This window comes from Astyanax mexicanus, chromosome 11 (genome assembly GCF_023375975.1).
Source record: "Astyanax mexicanus isolate ESR-SI-001 chromosome 11, AstMex3_surface, whole genome shotgun sequence".
Taxonomy (NCBI): Eukaryota; Metazoa; Chordata; class Actinopteri; order Characiformes; family Acestrorhamphidae; genus Astyanax; species Astyanax mexicanus.
Window position 1 is genome coordinate 47689404 of NC_064418.1, and position 22474 is coordinate 47711877.

Genomic DNA, 22474 nt, shown 5'->3' on the forward strand with positions numbered 1-22474 from the left:
CAAACTACTACAGTAAACTACAGTAAATATTCATACATTTCATTCATATAAATAAAACCCACCATGCACTTTTTTCACCTAAAAAATAATGACAGATAAAAAATAATAAATAATATAAATTAGGTAATAACTAAATGAGCACAACAAGCTGTGCACTTTACAGTTAAATATATAATATTTTCACTTAATAAATAATAAACAAATGAAAAAAAAGTATGGCAAAGCTGTGACTGTTAATATAAATGAATGAATGAATAATAAACAAAATTATGACAACAAATAAATAAACAAAAATAATTACAAAAATTACAAACAAAAAAATTACACAAATTGAGACAATAAGCAAAAAAATTAATTTATCGGCACCTTTCACATAAATCACAAACACACAGTTTACCAAAATACACCAACTTTGTAATAGGGTACAAAGAAAAAACAAACCAGATGTGCCTTCTCACTCTATCTCACACTATGCAAAAAATCAATTATGAATAAATACAAAATTAATAAACCAAGACAACTACACACCTGTGCACGCATTAAAAAGGACAATAGCAATAAAATAAATAATAAAAGTAAATAAATAAATGAAAATTAATCAATCAATCAATCTACCTGCATTAAAACAAATGAATGGAAAATAGATAATAAAAGTCCCCCGGTTGTGTCCTGTACACCCAGAGGCCGAGCCCTGATGCTCAGGTGAGGCTGCTGGGAAACATCCAGTTCTCAGGGTTATTCCGTCTCCATCAGAGGACCAGAACCCAAAGTCCCACAACACTGCCTCCAAACACCTCTTCACAGTCCGGTCAGAACCAGTCACACACTGCACAGACTCACACACACTCTAAACACAGCCTACACACTCCAACACCCTCAACAGGATCCTCACACTACCTCTCTATTCATTCACGTCCCAATCTGAACACCCTGTCATAAGCAGCTTATACTGGATTAGTCCCAACCACGGCACGCTTACCCTGCAGAATACACACACACACACACACATACACACACTTCTTTTGTACTTCTAGAAGGGGATAGCTGCTCAGACGCGGGGAGTTTGACGTTAAGTGAAGTTAAAGAGTTAACTTTAGCACTCAGCGCTATATCTTTATATCTTGTATCTCTGAAAAACAGTTTTAGAGCTGTAAAATTGACTGTGGGGAAGGCAGGTAGACGTTCTCTTTTGCAGAGCTGTTAGCCAATCAGAGATGATATGTTTGCATGAACGATTGTTCATGAGCAAGAGCCGAAATCCTGCATTTCTTCAGAGACCAGTTATTCAGTGAAATAAAGCAGGGTTGTACAGAAACAACGGAGCTTACAAAAAAACAGCTCATATGGAATGCGACCTTTAGAGATACATAGAGAGATACTTTATTTATCCTGAAGGAAATGTAGGCATCCATCAGCAACAACGCAATACAAAAAGAAACATACTTAAACATAAATTAAAACGCAGAAGAATAGAAATAATAGTTTTTAATAGTTTTGGTGTCTTCAATAATAATCAGCAATGTAGAAATTAATAAAAAAAGGGGTTAAGTTTGAAGGGGTATGTGCAAAGTTTTTACTGATATTGTATTAAATAATAGTCAAAAAAAATCTCAAAATAATTACCATTATCTAAAATAACATTATCTGAAAATACTTTAAATAATGAGATAGCAATATATAATAGGAAATAATATACCTGTTTTTTTTAAACAGTGTCCACGGTTCATAGAAACTATTAAACAGCAAAAAATATTTTATATGAATAGAATAGTAATGTCTTCTAAAAAAAAAACAAAATAAAAAAAAGACATTTAAATAAGCGAGCGGTTTGTTTCGCGCATGCGCATCTCCACCCAGTAGGCGGCGCTGTCCAAATCCACGCAGAGAGACTTCCCGCTCTGTTCTTTCACAATAAGAGTCCCTCCTGCAGCGCCCACTGCACATCTCTCACTCACACTGGGGATAAATAAACCGATTTAAAATAATGCGGATTAAAAAACGGACTGGATTAACTGGTGATAAACTCCTGTGTGATGGGGTTTAATGGAGGGAGCGGCATCTGCAGGTAAACACTTTAAAAATTAAACTGTTTAGCTCTGCTGCTAACTCGAGTCAGCTAACTTAGTTAGTTAACTATCAGCTGAGCTGCTAATGATAACACTGATAACACGTTACTTATTTAACCCATGTAACGTTATATATTTATTATTAACTCTGATTACTCTCATTTAGACAGTTTAGAGTTTAGAGCTGGACTATGAATAACTCTAAGCCCGTGTTAAATATCATTAATCACTGTTCAATATTTTTATAATGTTAGTTATTTTCTGATACAGTATTTATTCATTTAACGTTAACTACTTTATTTGTTTAGCTACTATATTTATTTAGCTACAGTACTTATTTAGCTACTGTATGTATTTATTTGGATACTGTAATTATTTATTTAGTTACTGTATTTATTTGGCTACTGTATTTATTCATGTAGCTAACGTTACTGTATTTATTCATGTAGCTACTGTATTTATTAAGCTACTATATTTATTTAGCTACTGTATTTATTTATTTATTTAGCTACTGTCCTTATAGCTACTTTATTTATTTATTCATTTGTCTGCTATATTTATTTATTTGGGGACTGGATTTATTAATTTAGTTACTGTACTTATGTAGCTACTTTAATTATTTATTTAGCTACTGTATTTATTTCGCTTCTGCATTTATTTAGCTACTGTATTTATTTATTTAGCTACTGTACTTATTTAACTACTTTATTTGTTAAATAAATTCTACTGTAATTATTTATTTAGGTACTGTATGTATTTATTTAGATACTGTATTTATTTAGATACTGCATTTGTTTAGCTACTGTATTTACTTATTTAGCCACTGTACTTATTTAACTACATTTATTTGTAATTTTTTCTACTGTATTTATTTATTTGGGTACTGTATTTATTTATTTAGCTACTGTATTTATATATATATATATATATATATATATATATATATATATATATATATATATATATATATATATATATACTGACTGTTTTTAGTCAGTTTTTCCCTCACAGATGAATGTACAGATTCCCAGTGATCAGAAGCTGAGCTATAATGTGAGTTAAATGAAGGCTGTGTGATGAAGTTCAGGTGGATCTTCTGCTCTCTGTCTGCAGGTGTTTCATTTAGAAGCTGGTCTTCAGCAGTGTTTTCCAGCCCTAATAGCAGTTTCAGGTCAGCTCAGGTGAGTCACTCACCCCTCAGGAGGCTCGGGAGTCTTGAATGAGGCCTGGCTTCTTACAGTGTGTGCACTACACAGGTCCAAGAAATAATTGCTTCTGCACCATTGCTAACAGTGTGAACACAATCCTTAATATTTCAAGATTTAAGAAAGGAGACAGAATCCTTTTTGGATGGTACATTAAAAAAATATTTTACCCTGATTAAACTCTCGGTGGTGTAGAGTAACATTATGAAGCAGATCAACTACTTTGGAATAAGAAGATACAGCTTCCAAACATGGTGGAGGTAGTTTCAAACACTGTTACTGTAACCATGGCCCTCAAAGTTAACAATAAAAAGGCCCTGTCCACTGATATACTTGACAGTAGTTGATGTTTTGGCCACCAGTTAATCAGAAGCATACTGCAGATGCGATGTTAATAAAATCTATTTAAGTTAAAGTTTTAATGTGCAAGTAGTTTTCTGCATTGAGGAAACCTCATGTAGATGGTTCTACAAAGCAGCAAAAAGGGTTCATTTTCTGTTTGCTTTATTTAATAGGTGATGCTACAGGATGGAGTCTGAGCTGTTAACTGGCTGGCAGAATGAGAGGGCGGAGCTGAGGGAGGAGTTATCCAGACTGGAGGAGGAGCTTGCCGAGAGCCGGGCAGAAAGGGATGAGCTCCAGTCTCGGACAGAGGCACTAACCTTGCGGGTGAGGCAGTGTAGCTGTGACTGTTGCTCAGAACACGCCTCTTAATAAAGCAATAGTTTAGCAAAATGTAGTTTTTTAATTTTCTGTTCCACCTTAAACAGAGCAGTAGTTACACTCTAGATCCACTCGAGAAACAATATTCAATCAATCAGGTCCTGCTTATCCATATTAATAGACAGATAGAGTGTATTATTATTTTCATGGCCATAAATTGTATTATTTATTTACTAATTTACTAATCTGGTTTGTGTGTGTATGTATAGCTCTCTCGAGTGGTAGACCCCCCTGTGGCATTGGGGATGGATGGTGATCAGAGGGAGTGGAGGAGGAGAGTGAGAGAGGGGCGAGAGAGGGAGGCTCGGCAAGCTCTGCTCATCCACAAACTGCAGCAAAAGGTGGGTCATCCTGAACCAGTACAGACTTTACTTAATTTTAAAAATATCTACTGTTGCATCCCACCTTTTAGCTCCACCCACTCAAGCTATAGCAGTTTAACTAAGTACCAGTATTGTTCCATTTTATCTGCTTACCACACACAGTCTCTTTCTTCATCTAATGTAGCAAAAATATTAATATACAGGTGCATCTCAAAAAATAAAAATTACTTTATTTCAGCAATTCAGCTAAAAATTTAAACTCATGTATTATACAGATGTATTACACACAGATCTATAATCAGCACCAGCAGATGACATGTCTCTCCTAACCATCACTGATCATCAGTACATTTTACATTTAATTTCTAAATCAAGGGAGCAGAGTCTGGAGGAAGAGTGGAGAGACACACAGTCCAAACTGCTTGAGGTCTAGTGTGAAGTTTCCACCAATCAGTGATGGTTTGGAGATACATGTCATCTGCTGGTGTTGATCCACTGTGTTTTATTATCAAGCCTAAAGTCAGTGCAGTTTTGTTTTCCTGCTGACATCTTTAATGGAGATGAGGATTTCATTTTCCAGCAGGACTTTGCACATTGCCCACACTGCCAAAAGAACCAATTGGTCTTGTGTGTGTCTGTGTATCTGTGTGTGTCTGTGTATGTGTGTGTAGGTGTTGGAGTACAGGGCACGCTGTGAGCGGATGGAGCACCAGGTTCTAACAGAGGAGAGAGAGCGCAGAGCGAAAGAGGTAAGAAACCTACACATGCACACATTTAATGATCAATACCTAATAAAAATGAATAAATAAGTAACTATGCCTGATAACGTAAAAATAATAACATATTGATACTGGCCTGATACTGATGATAATTTTTTTTGTTACCTATTATTTTTGTTTTAATGTGTTGTATTGGATTGGATTGTATTATACGCTTCTATTAAACATGCTGTTTGTGTTCTATTTTTACAGAGAGTGCTGAGAGACGAGCACAGTGATACTCTAGAGAGCACCCTCATCAGGCTGGAGGAGGAACAGCAGAGGTGAGATGGGTGTTGATTACAATTATGGATCACTGTAACTGGTTTAAACTAGATGGTTAGTTTCAGTCAGTGTCAGGGTGGTCAGGTGGGCGGTCTTTAGCTCGTGAATACGTCAATAGATATTAATATATTTGATAACATCAACAACAATGCGAATAATAACAATAATAATGTGTATATTATTGTGATATACTGTCCCAAAAAACTTGCTGTATTAATGTGTGTGTGTGTTTAGGAGTGTGGCGTTGGTGGAGGTGAATGCTTTACTGCGCTCTCAACTCAGCCAATCAGCAGAGGCCAACCAAACCCTGCAGGACGATCTCAGGAAGCTGACAGCAGATTGGTCGAGAGCAGTGGAAGAGGCGGGGCAGAGGGAGATTGATTGGCAAAAAGAGAAAGAGGTATGGGATAGCCAAAGTTTTTAAAAAATTAATCTAGTCAAAAGTAAATGGACACTCTCTTCTAATGTGGTCATTTTTATCTGTGTGTGTGTGTGTGTGTGTGTATGTGTGTGTGTGTGTGTGTGTGTGTGTGTGTGTGCTGCAGGTCCTGGTGGGGTGTGTATCTGCAGAGCGGGCCAGGCTGATGATGCTGTGGGGTAAAGCTGTGTCTCTGAGGCGTCAGTGCCACACTGTGAAAACCGCCACAGACAAGTGAGGAAAAACAGAAAACACCTGATCTAAACACAGATACAGGAACTGTTCTAGTGCTTTTGTTAGCTTAGCTATCAGGCTAACAGCTACACACACACACACACACATCTTTTTCCTTGCTCTTAATTAATAATTAAGAATGAAATGCAGACTTTTATCTTTCAAACTGAATGTAGAATGAACTATAACTTATAGTAATAGTAATGATAATGCTAAACAATGAGTAGGTTCTTAATTAAATTTAAAATAAACTGTATTGAATTTGGATGTTTGTTTTGAGCAGGGATCTGTGGGAGTTGAGGGCGGAGTTTTCTCGTCTGTCATCAACCTTGTTCTCAATGGGTTTCCCTCCCGTGGTGCCCCGCCCCTCCGTCCTCTCCTCCTCCACCGGGCCAATGACCCTTGAGGAACTGAACCAGGAAACGTCCACCACTAACCATCTAGATGATCAGGAGAGCCTCACCCAGCAGCTCAGGTCTAGGTCAGTAGGAATCAGTGGACTTTACCCTTTCAGAAGACTGAGTTTTAGCCCCACCCATTCAGTCTACATCAGTTTAGCTCCTCGCATTTTAGTGTCTTTTTTTAACAAAGCATTATACAGGGCAGCCTATCAGGACAGAGCACATTTACATACATTGTGTTAAAGGTACATTAAGAGAAAAATGTGTATTTAATGTTATTTTGTTGTCATAATTGTTGTTTACAGGATTGAAGAGTTAACAGTGACTGTCCAAGCCCTGGAGAGTGAGAGACAGAGGCAGGAGGAGGAGAGAGAGAGGAGGCAAAGAGAGGAAGAGGAGGAGAGAGAGATGAGGCAGAGAGAGGAAGAGGAGGAGATGGAGAAACACCAAGAGACTGAGAGAAACCTGGAGTCGGTCCAGCAGGCTGTCAAAAAGCTGGTAAACACACTGTTCATTTCACTGACCCTTAAACAGAGCTTCATCAGAGTTCCTGTATTATACTGCAACCAGCCAGCAGAGGCGCTAGACCTGCAGTGTGTTAAACAGGCTGGTGTGTGTTTCCTGGTTTTCAGTACAGGGTGCTCAGTTCTCAGAAGCTGGAGGGACAGTCCAGGATGAGTGACCACTCTAATAACGGTCTGCCTGCTCTACTGGCTATTATTGCTCAGGCTGAGAGCGCCCTCCTGTGGAAACACCAGGAGCTGCAGGTGTGTATGCATCACATTTAATAATAAACTTACAGGAAAATGGTTATTCCTTTCTGAAGAGTTAATTGTGTGTGTGTGTGTGTGTGTGTGTGTGTGTATTAGGAGGCTGAGGGGAGTTTGCAGAGAATGAAGCTGGAAACACACTCTCAGGATCAGCGAATCACAGAGATAGACAGAGAGATGGCGGAGTTAGAGGATCAGCTCAGCAACAAAGAGGCGGAGTTACAGCGTGCTAACACACAACTCAGCAGGTGAGAATCCCCAAGCCTGCAGCAGTTAAACCCCACCCATTTAGTTGCAACAATGTAGGACCACCCATTCAGCTTACAGCAGTTTAGCTCCACCCATTCAGCCCATACCAGTTTAGCTCCAACACTTGACCTGCAGCACTCTAGCCCCACTTAATCACATTTTAATTCCTTCAGAGCTTTATCTGCTCTGTACTAAAGTGTGTGTGTGTGTTTTAAGTGAGAGAGAGATGGTGGCGTGTGTTCAGAAGCAGCTGGAGGAGAGCCAGTGGCGGGAGGAGGAGCTAAGGAGAGAGCATGAGCGGCTGACTGAGCAAAGAGCAAGAGAGGAGGAGGAGAGACAGGAACAGCAAAGAGAGACACAGAGACGGTAACTAACACACACACACAAACACACACACACACAAAACCTCCAGAATAAAACACACCTACAGGGAAGCACAAAGACACCTGATCACACTCAACTCACCTTCTCTGAAACACATAAAGACACCTGCTTAAAAACTCACACACACACATACACAGTCAGCAATACACACACACATTTTAACCCAGAAACACACACACATACACCTGCTTAGTAATACACACACACAGTCAGTAATATACAAACACACACACACACACCTGCACAGTAGTGCACACACACATAGACCTGCTTAATAACACACACACACACACACACCTGCTCAGAAGCACAGATTCACCTACCAAGGCTGCGTCCAGAAACTTTTGCTACTCCTCCTCTCCTACTCCTCCTTTCCTACTCCTCCTCTCCTACCCCGGAAGAAGGTGGAGGAATCGAGGAGAGGAGAGGAGGAGGAGGAATGGAGGGAAGGAGCTGTAATTGGGGAAATGGGACAGCTGATCCCTTTTAGATAGGATGTTGACTACCGTTGAACTGAGCCAATCACAACGCTCACTTTCAGCACGTTTCAGAACATTACTATCACACACAGCTAAAAATTCAGATATTCCAATAAAATCCTGAGTACTCCCAGCCGCATTTGTGGCCGCATCTCTGACCAGTGACTCTGGCAGCCCTCTCTGACCTCAGCCTTATGAGGGATTCAGTTTCCTCATCAGTCCCTAAGTTAAAATAAATAAGTAAATAAATGAATTAATAAAAATTATATATATATATATATTATAAATAATATATGTTTTTATATGTATAACATGATACACATAGGGTCATAAATATAGTTTTACTGAGCATACAGTTTATCTAAACTATAAATTATATTACTGCTTTACTGGCTGTTTAATTAGATAAGGAACCTAGTTAATTAATATGTTTATGACGTATATTTGGGCGTTGCCTTCCCCATTTTTGCGTGCTCTGTGGGCGTGGATGCAGTGATGTCATTAAAAATCCTTAAAAGTCTTCCGGAGTAGGATACACTGATGCACCCTCCGTTGGAAGTCTACTACAGGTGGATTTTAAGCGGCTTCTTTCATCTCCTACGGTATTCGGACAGGCGGCAAGATGGCGTCACGAAATCAGTTTCCGGGTCACGGAGGAGAGGAGGAGGATCGGTAGGAAAAAGGAGACACTTTTGGGGTTTCTGGACGCAGCCCAAGTAACACACAGATCTAAAGGAATGAGGCTAAAGTGCTGTATGCTGAAATGATTGGGCTGAATGGGTGGAGCTAAAGTGCTGTAGACTGAAGGGGTGGGGCTTATTTCCTGAAGGCTGTATGGGTGGGGCTAAACCGCTGTAGGCCGAATTGATTGGGCTGAACTGCTATAGACTTAATGGGTGGAGCTAAACTGCTGTAGGCCTAAGGGATTGGTTGGTGAGTTGTTTTATACTGTAATGAACAGAAACACCGATGTTGTTTTAGTTTGGAGGCGGAGCTTCTGGAGAACGCACAGCTGTGCGAGAGGGAGAGCCGCAGCCGTGTGGAGCTGCACAGCCTGCAGGGGGCGCTGGAGAGAGAGCGGCTGGACAGAGCACGGGCCGAGAAGGAGGCGGAGGAGAATAAGGATGCTCTGCTGCAGGTAAACTACTTAAATCAGCGTAAACTTTATCTCAGCTACACCCACTGACCTGCACCACCTCACTTTCACTCTTTCTCTCTCTCTCTCTCTCTCTCTCAGGCTCGTCAGTCCCTGCTATCTCTCTCGTCCGCTCACACTCTGCTGAAGAGAGAAGCAGCAGATGTAAGAGATGCTCTGGAGAAAATGTCCGCCTTAAATGAAGCCCTGGTCCAGGATAAGAGAGAGCACAACATCCGCACACTACAGGTTTTTATATATCAAAATATTTGTGAGCACCCCTTGTACAATACTTTTAGATGGGATGAGATTCAGAGCCATAATTTCCTCTTGTCTGTGTTTATCTCTGTGTGTGTGTGCGTGTGTGTGTGTGTGTAGCTGGAGGAGGAGGTGGCTGAAGCTCAGTTAAAGCTGCAGAAGTTCAGCTCTGAGGTGGCGGCCCTGCAGAGGGAGCTGAAGGCTGTTACAGTGGAAACAGCAGAGTTAAGGTCTGACTTTTAAATCATCTAACCGATGGACCCAATATGTACTAGAGGTGGGAATCTCCGGGCATCTCTCGATACAATATTATCCCAATACTTTTCCCATGATAACGATGATATCACAATACTGTGATTCAGCGATACATGATATATCAATATAAGAAAATTCTCTATGATACCTCACAGCTTCTGTGTTACTGCTGAGAATAAAATAGTCCTAAATAATCAAATATCAGCAATTATGGATTTATTGGAATCAGTTTTACACAATTTCTGCTGAACAAAATTACCTCAAGAGTGCAGTGACGACTCATCCAAGAGGTCACAAGAGGCCTCACTTGCCTCAGTTAATGTCAGCGTTTCACGACTCCACCATAAGAATGAGACTGGGCATTCATTTAAAAACTGCATTTTTTAACTATTATTAAAATTAGTTTAATGATCTGAAACTTTTAAGAGTGACAGACATGCAAAACAAAGAATAATTTTTATATCAGTATCATGAAATCCTCTTGAAATGACTACAGTATTGTTTATGGTCATTGTTTGTACAGTGATATATTGTCCTAGTGACCATTTAAGGTGGAATCAAGAATTCTCCATTACTATGTTATTTATCAGATTCTGTGTGTGTTTCAGGGTTGGCAGGGAGACGGATCTGGACGTCCTTCAGCAGCTCAGAGCTGGAGAGAGAGAGCTACAGACAGAAATACAGACACTGAGAGAGGAGAGAGAGCAAGAGACATCTGCTCTAGCTGAGGAGAGAGAGAAGAATGAACAGGTATAGATTTCAGTCAGTTATTTAAAATGGTTTTGGTGGGTTTGATGTGAAATGCTTAGTTCTGGATAATCTTACTCAGTCAGAATAGTTAATTGTCATAGTGTGGTATCAGAATACACAATGTATATTAGGGGTGGGACAATATATCGTTCACAATATATATGGTATGTTTTCGATTGTATCATATCGATACTTGGTGTAAAAAATCAACATTTTTATAATGATACTGAAACTAATATATGTATCTGTGTCTGTTACTGTGTGTGTGTGTGTGTATCAGCTGTGTGAGCAGTACAGGGTGGTGTGTGATGATCTGGCTGAAGCTCAGGAGGAGCTGAGCCGAGCAGCGGAGCGAGAGAGGAGAGCGGAGAGAGAGAAAGAGGAGGTGGAGAGAGAGAGAGAGCAGCTGGAGGAGAGAGTAAACGCTGTGGAGAGAGAGAGGGATGAGATACAACAGGACAGAGATGAGCTCAGGTAAACACTCCCTTGTCACTGAGTGTGTGAGTATTTAATTATATATTGTTAATTAATAGGGTTAAAGATTTGAGATTTGCCACAATTAACACGGAAGCTGTTAGGACACATGTAGGAAAAAATATACCGTATAATATTTAAGATGTAAAATAATAGAGATCTATAAGAAGTAGACATAAATAGTATTGATAGGACTGTCAATGATTTTGCTATTATTTTTTTGTTTTTATGCTAATATTAGTGGTGCTTTTAATGTGTTTGATGACATTGATATTGGAGGTGTTATAATTGTTATTGATAGTGCTATCAACATTATATTAGTGTTATTAATTAGCGGTAGCACAAAATATTGGTATGGTTCAATATATTGTATAGTTCTCGTTTGCACGACTACATTATCTATATGTGTCATCAAATATTAATATTTAATATTTTTAGAATTAATTATTTTTTTGTTTAGTTTTTCTTTAAGCATATGTTACACAGTTTAAAAAAAAGGTTGAGACTAGTTGTGTTTTACCTAGGCATTTTCACAGTGGCAGAAATGTTCTCATACATGTATTTATGGCAGTTTATGGCTATTTTACACCATTGGAATAATAAAAGCCACACTTGGAAGATATGTTTTCAGTGTCAGCTATGCATATTATTGTACATTGTTCATTATTGATTGTTAAAATTGTGTTAATCTAACACCAATAAATTCATATTTCTTGGTATTATTTGGCTTTTATTATAGGAGAATTTTATTCTCTTTAAGTAACACAGATGCTGTGAAGTGTCATAGAGCAGGGGTGTCCAAACTTTTTTGTTGGGGGCCAGAAGGAGAAATATATTTGAAGTCACGGGCCACAGACTCTGTAATAAAACAAATAATGAAATAAACTAAGATTTTTCAAAATGCGCACTCTCTCCGCTTTTAGACTCTTTGGCCCGTTTTTCTGCGCTAAAAATGCACACCCTCTCCGCTTTTAGACTCTTTGGCCCGTTTTTCTGCGCTAAAAATGCGCACCCTCTCCGCTTTTAGACTCTTTTGCCCCGTTTTTCTGCCCTATAACTGCGCACTCTCTCCGACTCTTTGGCCTGTTTCTGACACCTAGCGTTTAAACTTTGAATCTCACATTATAAAAACCTGCTTAACAGCGGGCCAACTTTCATTCTATTTCTAAAATACTATAACTCGCGGGCCGCTCCAAAAAAGGAAATGGGCCGCAAATGGCCCACGGGCTGTAGTTTGGACACCCCTGTCATAGAGAGTTGTCTTATGATATATTGAGAATCACTGAATCACAGAATCGTGATTTTCACCCCTGTTATTAATTTTATTGATGATGTTTGTAGGGATTTAAGTGCACGTCTGCAGCAGCAGCTGGGTGATGTTCAGGACCATGTCTCGTTTCTGGAGGTCCAGCGCTCACAGCTCGAGCTGCAGGTCCAAACCCTCCTGCAGGCTAAAGATGCTCTACAAGGTGAGGTCTTCTCTATGAGTTTTTAAATGATTGCTTTCATTATTTTACCATTTATTTATCAAATATTGTGTGTTATTGTATGATATGATACTGTGTGTGTGTGTAGGTGAAGTGGAGTGCGTGAGGACAGCCCTGGAAAGAGAGACGGCTCTGAGGGAGAAGGAGCGCAATGGAGCGAAGGAGGAGAGGAGGAGGAGTGAAACAGAGAAGGAGGAGAGCGAAGCAGAGCTGAAAAAGCTGCTGAGAGATTTAGAGCAGCACCGAACGAGAGAGGCGGAGCAGGAGAGGGAACGAGAGAGCTGGCAGAGAGAGAGGGAGGAGCTAAGTGCGGAGCTGGGGCAGAGAGATGGAGAGATGGAGGCGCTGAGGAGCAGGATGGAGGCGCTTACCAAAGAAAACGAGGAGCAATCTGAGCGGGCAAGTGAGAGCATGATGGAGGCGGAGCGACGGCTGCAGGAAACGAGGGAGGAAGTGGAGAGGTGGAGGCAGAGGGCGGAGGAAAGCCGGCGGGAGAGAGAGAAAGAGCGAGAGATGCTGGAGAAGAAGGTGGAGGAGTTGAAGGAAAGAGCAGAGGAGGAGAAGAGACTGAGAGAAAGAGCGAGAGAGGAGCAGGAGAAGCAATGGATGAAAGAGAGGAGAGATCTGGAGAAAGCAGCCAAAGAAGCAAGGGATGAGGCGGAGCGATGGAGGAGGAGAGCGGGAGAGATGGAGAGAGTGGAGGAAGAGCGAGACGAGTTGACGAGGTTGCTGAGAGAAAGAGAGGAAGAGATGAAGAAAAAGGAGGATGAGATAAAGGAACTGAGGTCCAGCCTCCATTCCTTAGAGGAAGAGATGGAGGGATTAGAGAAAGAGGTGAAGGAGAAGGAGGGATTAGAGGAACGAGCGATGATTCTGGAGGATGAAAAAACACAGCTGGAGGAAAGAGAGAGAGCTAGAGACAGAGAATGGAGCAAGTTGGAAGAGGTGCAGAAGGATGAAAAGAGCAAGATGAAAAGAGAGTTAGACCAGAGAGAAGGAGAGATAGATGAGCTCCGAAGAAGGATGGAGGGAATAACGGAGGACAGAGACGAAACAGAGGATAAACTGAGGGAGAAGAACGCAGAGTTAGAGGAACTGTGGGAAGAACGGACAGAATTAGAGCTGAGGATAAAGAAGGGAGAAGAAAGAGAGGAGGGATGGAAGAAGCTGGTGGAGACAGAAAGGATGAGAGCAGAGGAGAAGAGGACAGAAGTGGAGGAGAAGCTGGAAGGAGAGATGGAGGAGCTCAGAAGAAGGATGGAGGGAGCAATGAAAGAGAAGAACACAGAATTAGAGAAAGTGAGGGAAGAACGGATGGAGCTAGAGTGGAGGATTAAGGAGAGAGAAGAAAGAGAGGAGGAAAGAAAGAAGCAAGCAGAGGAGAAAAGGATCAGAGCAGAGGAAAAGATAAAAGGAGAAATGGAGGCACTGAAAAGAGGAATGGAGAGAATAATGGAGGAGAAAAAACTGGCTGAGGACAAATTGAGGGTGAAAGCAGCTGAGTTGGATGAACTGAAAGAAGAAAGGATGGAGCTGGAGTCGAGGATGAAGGAGAGAGAAGAAAGAGAGGAGGAATGGAAGGAACTGGCAGAGAAGGAGAAAATCCGTGTGGAGGAGAAGCTGAAAAAAGAGATGGAGGAGCTCAGGAAAAGGATGGAGAGAAAAGTAAAGGAGAAGAACTCAGAATTAGAGAAATCAAGGGAAGAACGGATGGAGTTAGAGCTGAGGATGAAGGAGAGAGAAGAGGGAGAGGAGGAAAGAAAGAAGCAGGTGGTGGAGAGGAGGAACAGAGCAGAGGAGAAGATGAAAAGAGAAATGGAGGCGCTGAAAAGAAGGATGGAGAGAATAATAGAGGAGAGGAACAAGACCGAGGATAAACTGAGAGAGAAGAAGGCAGAGTTGGAGGAACTGAAGGAAGAAAAGATGGAGTTGGAGTTGAGGATGAATGAGAGAGAAGAAAGAGAGGAGGAACAGAGGATGCTGGCTGAGGAAGAAAAAATGAGAGAGGAGGAGAGGAGAATACAAGCTGAGGAGGAGATGAAAGAAGAGATGGAGGAGCTCAGAAGAAGGATGGAGGGAATAACGGAGGAGAGAAACAGTGCGGAGGACAAACTGAGGGAAAAGGTAGCGGAGTTGGAGGAACTGAAAGAAGAACGGACAGAGTTTGAGTTGAGGATGAATGAAAGGGAAGAAGGAGAGAAAGAACAGAGGAAGCTGGATGAGGAAGAAAGATTGAGGGTGGAGGAGAAGCTGAAAGGAGAGATGGAGGAGCTCAGAAGAAGGATGGAGGGAATAACAGAGGAGAGAAATGATGCGGAGGAAAACCTCAGACAGAAGAACGCAGAATTAGAGAAACTGAAAGCGGAACGGACAGAGCTGGAGTTAAGGATGAACGAGAGAGAAGAAAGAGAGGAGGAATGGAAGGAGCTGGCAGAGAAGGAGAAAATCCATGTGGAGGAGAAGCTGAAAAAAGAGATGGAGGAGCTCAGGAAAAGGATGGAGAGAACACTAAAGGAGAAGAACTCAGAATTAGAGAAATTGAGAAAAGAACGGATGGAGTTGGAGTTGAGGATGAAGGAGAGAGAAGAAAGAGAGGAGGAAACAAAGATGCTGGTGGAAGAGGAGAAGATTAGGATGGAGGAGAGGACAAACCAAGTGGAGGAAAAGTTGAAGAGAGAGATGGCTGAACTTAGAAGAAGGATGGAGGGAATAACAAATGAGAGAAACGCGGCAGAGGATGAACTGAGGGAGAAAAACACTGAATTGGAGAAACTGAGGGAAGAACAGATGGAGATGGAGTTGAGGATGAACGAGCGAGAAGAAAGAGAGGAGGAAAGGAGGAAGCTGGCAGAGAAGGAGAAGATTAGGGTGGAGCAGAAGCTGAAAGGAGAGATGGAGGAGCTCAGGAGAAGGATGGAGAGAACACTAAAGGAGAAGAACTCTGATTTAGAGAAATTGAGGAATGATCGGATGGACTTGGAGTTGAGGATGAAGGAGAGAGAAGAAAGAGAGGAGGAAACAAAGATGCTGGTAGAGGAAGAAAGGATAAAAGTGGAAGAGAGTAGGAACAGAGCAGAGGAGAAGCTTAAAGGAGAGATGGAGGTCCTCAGAAGAAGGATGGAGGGAATAACAGAGGAGAGAAATGTGGCAGAGGATGAACTGAGGGAGAAGAATGCTGATTTGGAGAATTTGAGAGAAGAACGGATGGAGTTGGAGTTGAGGATGAAGGAAAGAGAAGAAAGAGAGGAGGAATGGAAGAAGCTGGAGGAGGGGAGGAGAAACCGAGTAGAGGAGAAGCTGAAAGGAGAACTAGAGGTGCTTAAAAGAAGGATGGAGAGAATAACGGAGGAGAGAAACGAGGTGGAGGACAAACTGAGAGAGGAACGGACAGAGTTGGAGCTGAGGATGAAGCAAAGAGAAGAAAGAGAGGAGGAATGGAAGAAGCTGTCTGAGGAAGAAAAGATGAGGTTTGAGGAGAAGCTGAAAGGAGAGGTGGAGAGGAAGGATGGAGAGATAGAAGTTCTGAAAAGAAGGATGGAGGGAATAATTAAGGAGAAGAACATTTCAGAGGATGCAGTGAGGGAAGAACGGATCAAGTCGGAACTGAGGATGAAGGAGATAGAAGTAAGAGAGGAGGAAAAGAAAAAGATGGAAGAAGAGATGAAGCAGACCAGAGCGAGGATGGAGGAGATGGAGCGAGAGAGCAAAGAAATGAGTAAAAGAAGAGCAGAAGAACGAGAGGAAGAGCTGGAGAAACAGACCCGACTTCTAAGAACAAGAGAGCAGGACTCTCTCAGACTGAGACAAACGATAGAGCGACAAGAAAAAGAGGAGAAGGAGAGGCGGGACGAGGTGGTGAAGCTGAGGGAGAACCTGAAGGAGGCGAGGGCGGAGCTGGAGAACGAGAGAAACCTGCGCAGAGAAAGAGAGAGAGAGCTGTCTGACCATACGCTAACACTCCACCTGGAGCAGAGCCGGGCGGACGGAGAGAGGGAGCGAGTGCGAGTGACGGAAGAGAGGAGCGAGAGACTGAGGGTGGAGCTGGATAAACTGTCACGCCTCGTTAGAGAGAGTGATGGAGAGATTCGTAGGCTGAAAATGAGAGCGGAGGACGGAGAGAGAGAGAAGGAACGAGCCGAGGAGGCTCTGAGGCGGGCAGAAGAAGGGATGAAGCAGCTGAGAGAAAGACGGGTGGAGGAAGAGATTGCGAGGATCAAGGTGGAGGAGCTTCAGCGAGAACACCTCAGCCTGGAGGAGGAGGTGAAGAGGAGGGAGAGAGACCTCAGCGCTCTGAGGGAGGAGAGCCGGAGAGAGAGAGACAGGGTGGAGCAGAAGGAGGAGGAGCTGAAGGAGGCGAGGAAGCAGATGGAGGAGATGGTGCTGAGGGTGGAGGCTCTCAGGCGGGAGGTGGCGAGGCTCTCGGAGGAGCGGGAGGCGGAGAGAGTGAAGGTGAGGGAGCGAGAGGAGGAGAAGGAGAAGATGAGGGAAGGACTGAGAGCCGGACTGCAGGAGATGACCACGCTGAGGGAGCTCCTGCAGGAGAGCCACCGAGAGGGGGAGCATCTGAGGAGCGTTTTAAAGGAGAAGAAAGAAGAACTGATGAGAGGAAGAGAGGAGGACGTGAGGACGGCCAGAAAAGAAGCAGAAGATCTGCGGCTCAGGTATGAACGAGTGATATAATAATAATAATTCATATTTAGAGCTTTATCATCATGACTGTCCAATAAAACTGATAGCAGTCAGTTCACTGAACATATTTATCACAGTAACATTTATCACAGTGTTCTTATTGTACAATCACATTAATCACAAAAACACCATAGCACAGTAACAATGCAACAACATCCTGTTATTCTATGTTATTTACAATAACAGATTTGTAATAACATTCATAATTATAACATTTAACATTTTACCATTTAACACTTACATTTAGCACAATTAAAACATATAACAATATCATCTACTATGAAAACAATAATCACAAAGAAATTCATCCCAATATTCTTATTGTTTGATCACATTCATCACAAAATGCCATAGCTCAGAAACATTGCAATAACAAATTCCATCAAAGTAATATTTATCACACAGCATTCGGTTATTATATGATCTGTACAATAACAGGTTTGTTAAGGCAACAATGTATCACAGTAATAACATTTAGCAAAATAAAATATAACTTTATCATATACCATAAAAACAATAATCACAAAGACATTCATCACAATATTCTTATTGTACGATCACATTAATCACAAAATACCATAGCTCAGTAACATTGCAGTAATAACATCCATCAAAGTAACATTTATCACACAGCTTGTTACGCTATGTTATGCTGTTATTTACAGTAACAGGTTTGTTAAAGCAACAATGTATCACAGTAAAAACTTTTAGTGCAATACAATACTAAAATACTAGATCATCTATCATAAAAACAATAATCACAAATACATTCATCACAATATTCTTATTGTACGATCACATTCATCACAAAATGCCATAGCACAGTAATATTTATCACACAGCATGTTATGTTATGTTATGCTGTTATTTACTGTAACAGGTGTGTGATAACATTCATCACTTTATCATTTAACGCAATTTATTGCAACAACGTACCACTTAACAACATTTAGCACAATAACACAAAAATATTATCTACCATAAACACAATAATCACAAAGATGTTTATCCCAATAATATTTATCACAATTTAATTTATGGTAATGATATTTACTGTGCAAAAATTGATCACAGTAGCATTGATAACATTTAATGCATTTATCACAAGGAAAACATTTAGTACAATAACAGTTAACAGCAATAACTGCATTTATGTTATTGATAACATTACAGCAACACCTTGTAGTAACATTTAGTGCAATAACATGATTACAATAACATCAACAATTAGTGTCACAATAACAAACATAATGATAAGCTTTATCACCAGAACAACATTTATCTTTAACATTTATTACATTAGTGACTTCATGAAACCACCAACATTTATCGCAAAAACATTTAAACACTAATATTTTTGTAATAAAAATAGAGCATCAGTAATATTAGGATATTGTCATCTTGTCAAACTGTATTTATTTAATTATGAAACTGTCTTTATGATGATGATATGTTGTCACTGTATCGTCCACCTGCAGAGTTCAGGTTCTGCAGAAGGAGAAGGAGGAGCTCCAGGAGAGGCTGCAGCGGCCAGAGTCAGAACTGATGATGGAGGAAGGAGAAGTGAGGAGGATGGAGGAGCTGGAGGAGCAGCTGCAGAGTTTACAGATTAAAGCAGAGCAGAGAGAGAGAGACTTGGTCAGAGAACGAGGGAGAATTAAAGAGCTGGAGGAACGGAGGAGGAACCTGAGCAGAGAGGTGAAGCAGAAGAGCAGAGACGTGGAGGAACTGAGGAACCGAGTGGCGGAGAAAAAACAGCAGCTAGAAGATCTTGAGCAGAGGATGGAGTCGCTGAGGAAGGAGGAGCAGGAGTGGCAGAGTGAGATGGAAGAGAAAGAGAGAGGAATTGAACGAATGGATGTGGAGGTGAGAGAGAAGGAAAGAGCACAGAGGACAAATGAAGGTAAAGAAGAACAGATCTCCCTGCAGGACAGAGAGAGAGAGGAGCTGAAGAAGCGTCTGAGAGACAGAGAGTCGGAGGTGTTTTCTCTGAAAGACAGAATGGAGGAGCTGGGGAAAGACAGACAGCGGATGAGAAGCGCTCTGGAGAAGACTGAGGCGAAGTTGATCGAGTATAAAGAGAGAGTTCAGCAGCTGGAGAGAAGAACAGGAGAGAGTGGTGCAGTGGAGACAGATGGAGGAGAAGGTGGAGGAGAGCGGGTCAGTACCATGCAGAGAGCCGTAGCTCAGCTGGAGCTCCAGCAGAGGGCGCTGCAGCAGAGAAACAGCAGGCAGGAACAGCGGATCGAGAAACTGAAGACTGAGAGACAGCAGCTCCGTCTTACCCTGCAGCAGGTAAACACGCTACACCTTTACACACGCTATGTCTTTACACACTACGTCTTTTGTAATCACTAAACCTTTACACACTATGCCTTTACACTCTGCGCCTTTATAGTCACTAAATATTTGCACACTACACCTTTACATGCTAAACCTTTAGACGCTTCTTCTTTATATACAGTAATCCTTTACACGCTACACCTTTACACTCTACACCTTTATAGTCAATTAACCTTTAAACTCTACACCTTTATAGTCACTAAACCTTTACAAACTACGACTTTACACACGATGTCTTTATAGTCACTAAACCTTTACACGATACACCTTTACACAGTTCTTCTTTAGTCACTACACCTTTACATGCTATACCTTTAGGCACTTTTTCTTTATATACAGTAATCCTTTACACTCTACGCCTTTATAGTCACTAAATCTTTTTACTCTACGCCTTTACACGCTACACCTTTACACAGTTCTTTATTCACCAAACCTTTACATGCTAAACCTTTGGACGCTTATTCTTTATATACAGTAATCCTTTACACGCTACACCTTTACACCCTACGCCTTTATAGTCAATTAACCTTTACACTCTACGCCTTTATAGTCACTAAACCTTTACACTGGTGTTTCTTTTTTTTGTTAGGTTGAAATGGAGAGGACCAAACTGAAACATCAGCTTTCACAATCTGACAATCCAACTCAGGTATGAACTCTTAATTCTTTTACATATTTACAGTGGTTATCAGTAATAAACCACCAGGTAATTAACAGTTACTACAATATAGAAGTGTTAACTAGAGAATTTGTAGAAAAGCTTCTAAAATATCAAATAACAAACGTCACAGAATTCAATTAAGAATGTGCTGAAAACCAAATAAAATCACACAACAGAGGAGATGAAGACTTTTGTTCACAATTACGAAACTATTAATTCTATTATGTCTTCTGGAATATAAAAAAGATACAACATGTTTACCTCAGTAGTGCTACTCACATGTAAGCAATTTACACAGAGAAATGCAGCCAGTCTTTTGGTAAACAAACTGCAGAGAATAGGCTAATCTGTTACTACAGCATTAAAATTGCTGTATACAGAGGTCTGTATTGTAATGTTCTCTGATGTGTTGGTGTTTATTCTGTGATCTGTGTGCAGGATAGCGGCGCTCCGGCTGATGCTGATGAACTGAAGAGGCTGAGAGAACGTGTAGGAGAACTGACAGAACAGGTGAGGAAGGAGAAATCAGCGCAGGAACTGCAGATAGATCACTTTTACACAGAGAATGGAAAAGAGAAATTTACATGTAAACCTTCTCTATGTTTGAGTTATGCATGTATTGATTTTTTTCAAAAAAAAAAAACTATTACAAAATTAGAACATTAAATATGTTTTGACAACTGTTAGCTATGTCTTCTGGAATATAAAAAAATGATTGACAAATGAAATGTAAAATTTACTGATGATCAGTGATGGTTTGGAGAGATCTGCTGGTGTTGATCCACTGTGTTTTATTATCAAGTCTAAAGTCAGTGCAGTTTTGTTTTCCCACAGAATCTTACAGCACTTCATGCTTCCCTCTGCTGACAACTTTTATAGAGATGTAGATTTCATTTTCCAGCAGGACCTGGCACATGTATCTCTTGAAGTATGCATCAGTGTTTATTAAAAATCATGATGCATTATGGGAGTTTATAGAGTCTTCAAAATCATGCAGTTAAAATAATCAAAATCAACTTGTGCTCAGCTGGTTTATCTATCCTCTGGACTTTTTCTGTGAGGTGTTTTAGTGGTAAACTCTGTAGTAATTAAGTGTGTGTGTGTGTGTGTGTGTGTGTGTGTGTGTGTGTGTGTAGGTTGAGTATCTGCGGCGGATGCTGGCTCAGGATCATCAGGAGCGCTCTGAGTTTATCGACCGCTCTCTGAAGAACAGTGACCGGCTGCAGTCTCTGAGAGAAGACCTGAGCCAGTCTCTGGCCGTCGTGTCCCAGCAGCTCGATCCTCCGGTTCTGGAGTCTGAAACCCAGAGACTGGACCTCAGCATCCGAGAGGAGGAACACAGACTTTCCCTGAGCCAGAACTGACGGGACCTCCAGCTCACTGCACTGACAGTAGAGGAGGACAGTGCTGACAGTGTGATTGTAGCAGTTGTTGTAATTGTTCAGGGTTCATTATTCCAGATGTTCGTTACTACATTAAATGACTGATCTTTGTATTTAAGTATTATATTTTTTACACTATATTTATTTTTTTATACGGATATATATTGATGAAATCCCATTTTGGTTTATTTTACTTTGGTTAATAAAGTAATAAATAAAATAAAATAAAGTGATTGAGTTTTTTTTTTTTTTTTTTGCTTTTGTTTTATTGAAATATACCAAAACTGCCAAATTATGTAAAGTTTTTAAATCATACATACATCAGATTATAACTCAAATAGTTGGAAATAAGATGCATATAGGGCATAGTGTTTATGCATATTGTGTCCAGGTTTAAAGGAGATCACCTAATTTCATAAGACAATAGTCTTAATTTTTGGTGTAACTTTAAAGATTTTTTCCAACTCCTCTTTCACATTAAATTATAAATGTCTGGGGATTGTGTATTGTGCGTAGTTTCATTCTAATAGTCAATGTCAAATACAATTTTTTTTTCTCAAAAATCACCAAATTGTGTAAGGCATACACAACATTTTAGGTTTTTTAAAAATGTATTTCTCTTATTTTACATTAGATTATAACTCAAATGAATTTTAAAATACATGGGCATTCAAATAGGCAATAACACAATTACAATCTTTCACCAAAATCAACAAATTGTGTAAGAATATAGTCTGAATTTTAT

General features: G+C 40.6%; 1 protein-coding gene across 1 annotated transcript; it reads left to right on the forward strand.

Moving 5' to 3' along the window:
* Nucleotides 1–1906: 1906 nt before the first annotated feature.
* Nucleotides 1907–21956, forward strand: si:dkey-230p4.1 (trichohyalin). Its single transcript, XM_049484891.1, has 24 exons — nt 1907–2065; nt 3180–3247; nt 3787–3940; nt 4204–4335; nt 4989–5066; nt 5289–5359; nt 5595–5760; nt 5906–6012; nt 6296–6493; nt 6719–6911; nt 7046–7180; nt 7283–7431; nt 7649–7798; nt 9277–9433; nt 9533–9679; nt 9809–9918; nt 10552–10693; nt 10974–11167; nt 12509–12636; nt 12743–17315; nt 18822–19638; nt 20276–20335; nt 20786–20857; nt 21484–21956. Exons 3-24 carry the CDS (start codon nt 3800–3802, stop codon nt 21709–21711), a joined length of 8148 nt encoding a protein of 2715 aa, XP_049340848.1. The 5' UTR covers nt 1907–2065; nt 3180–3247; nt 3787–3799; the 3' UTR covers nt 21712–21956.
* The last annotated feature ends 518 nt before the right edge of the window (nt 21957–22474 follow it).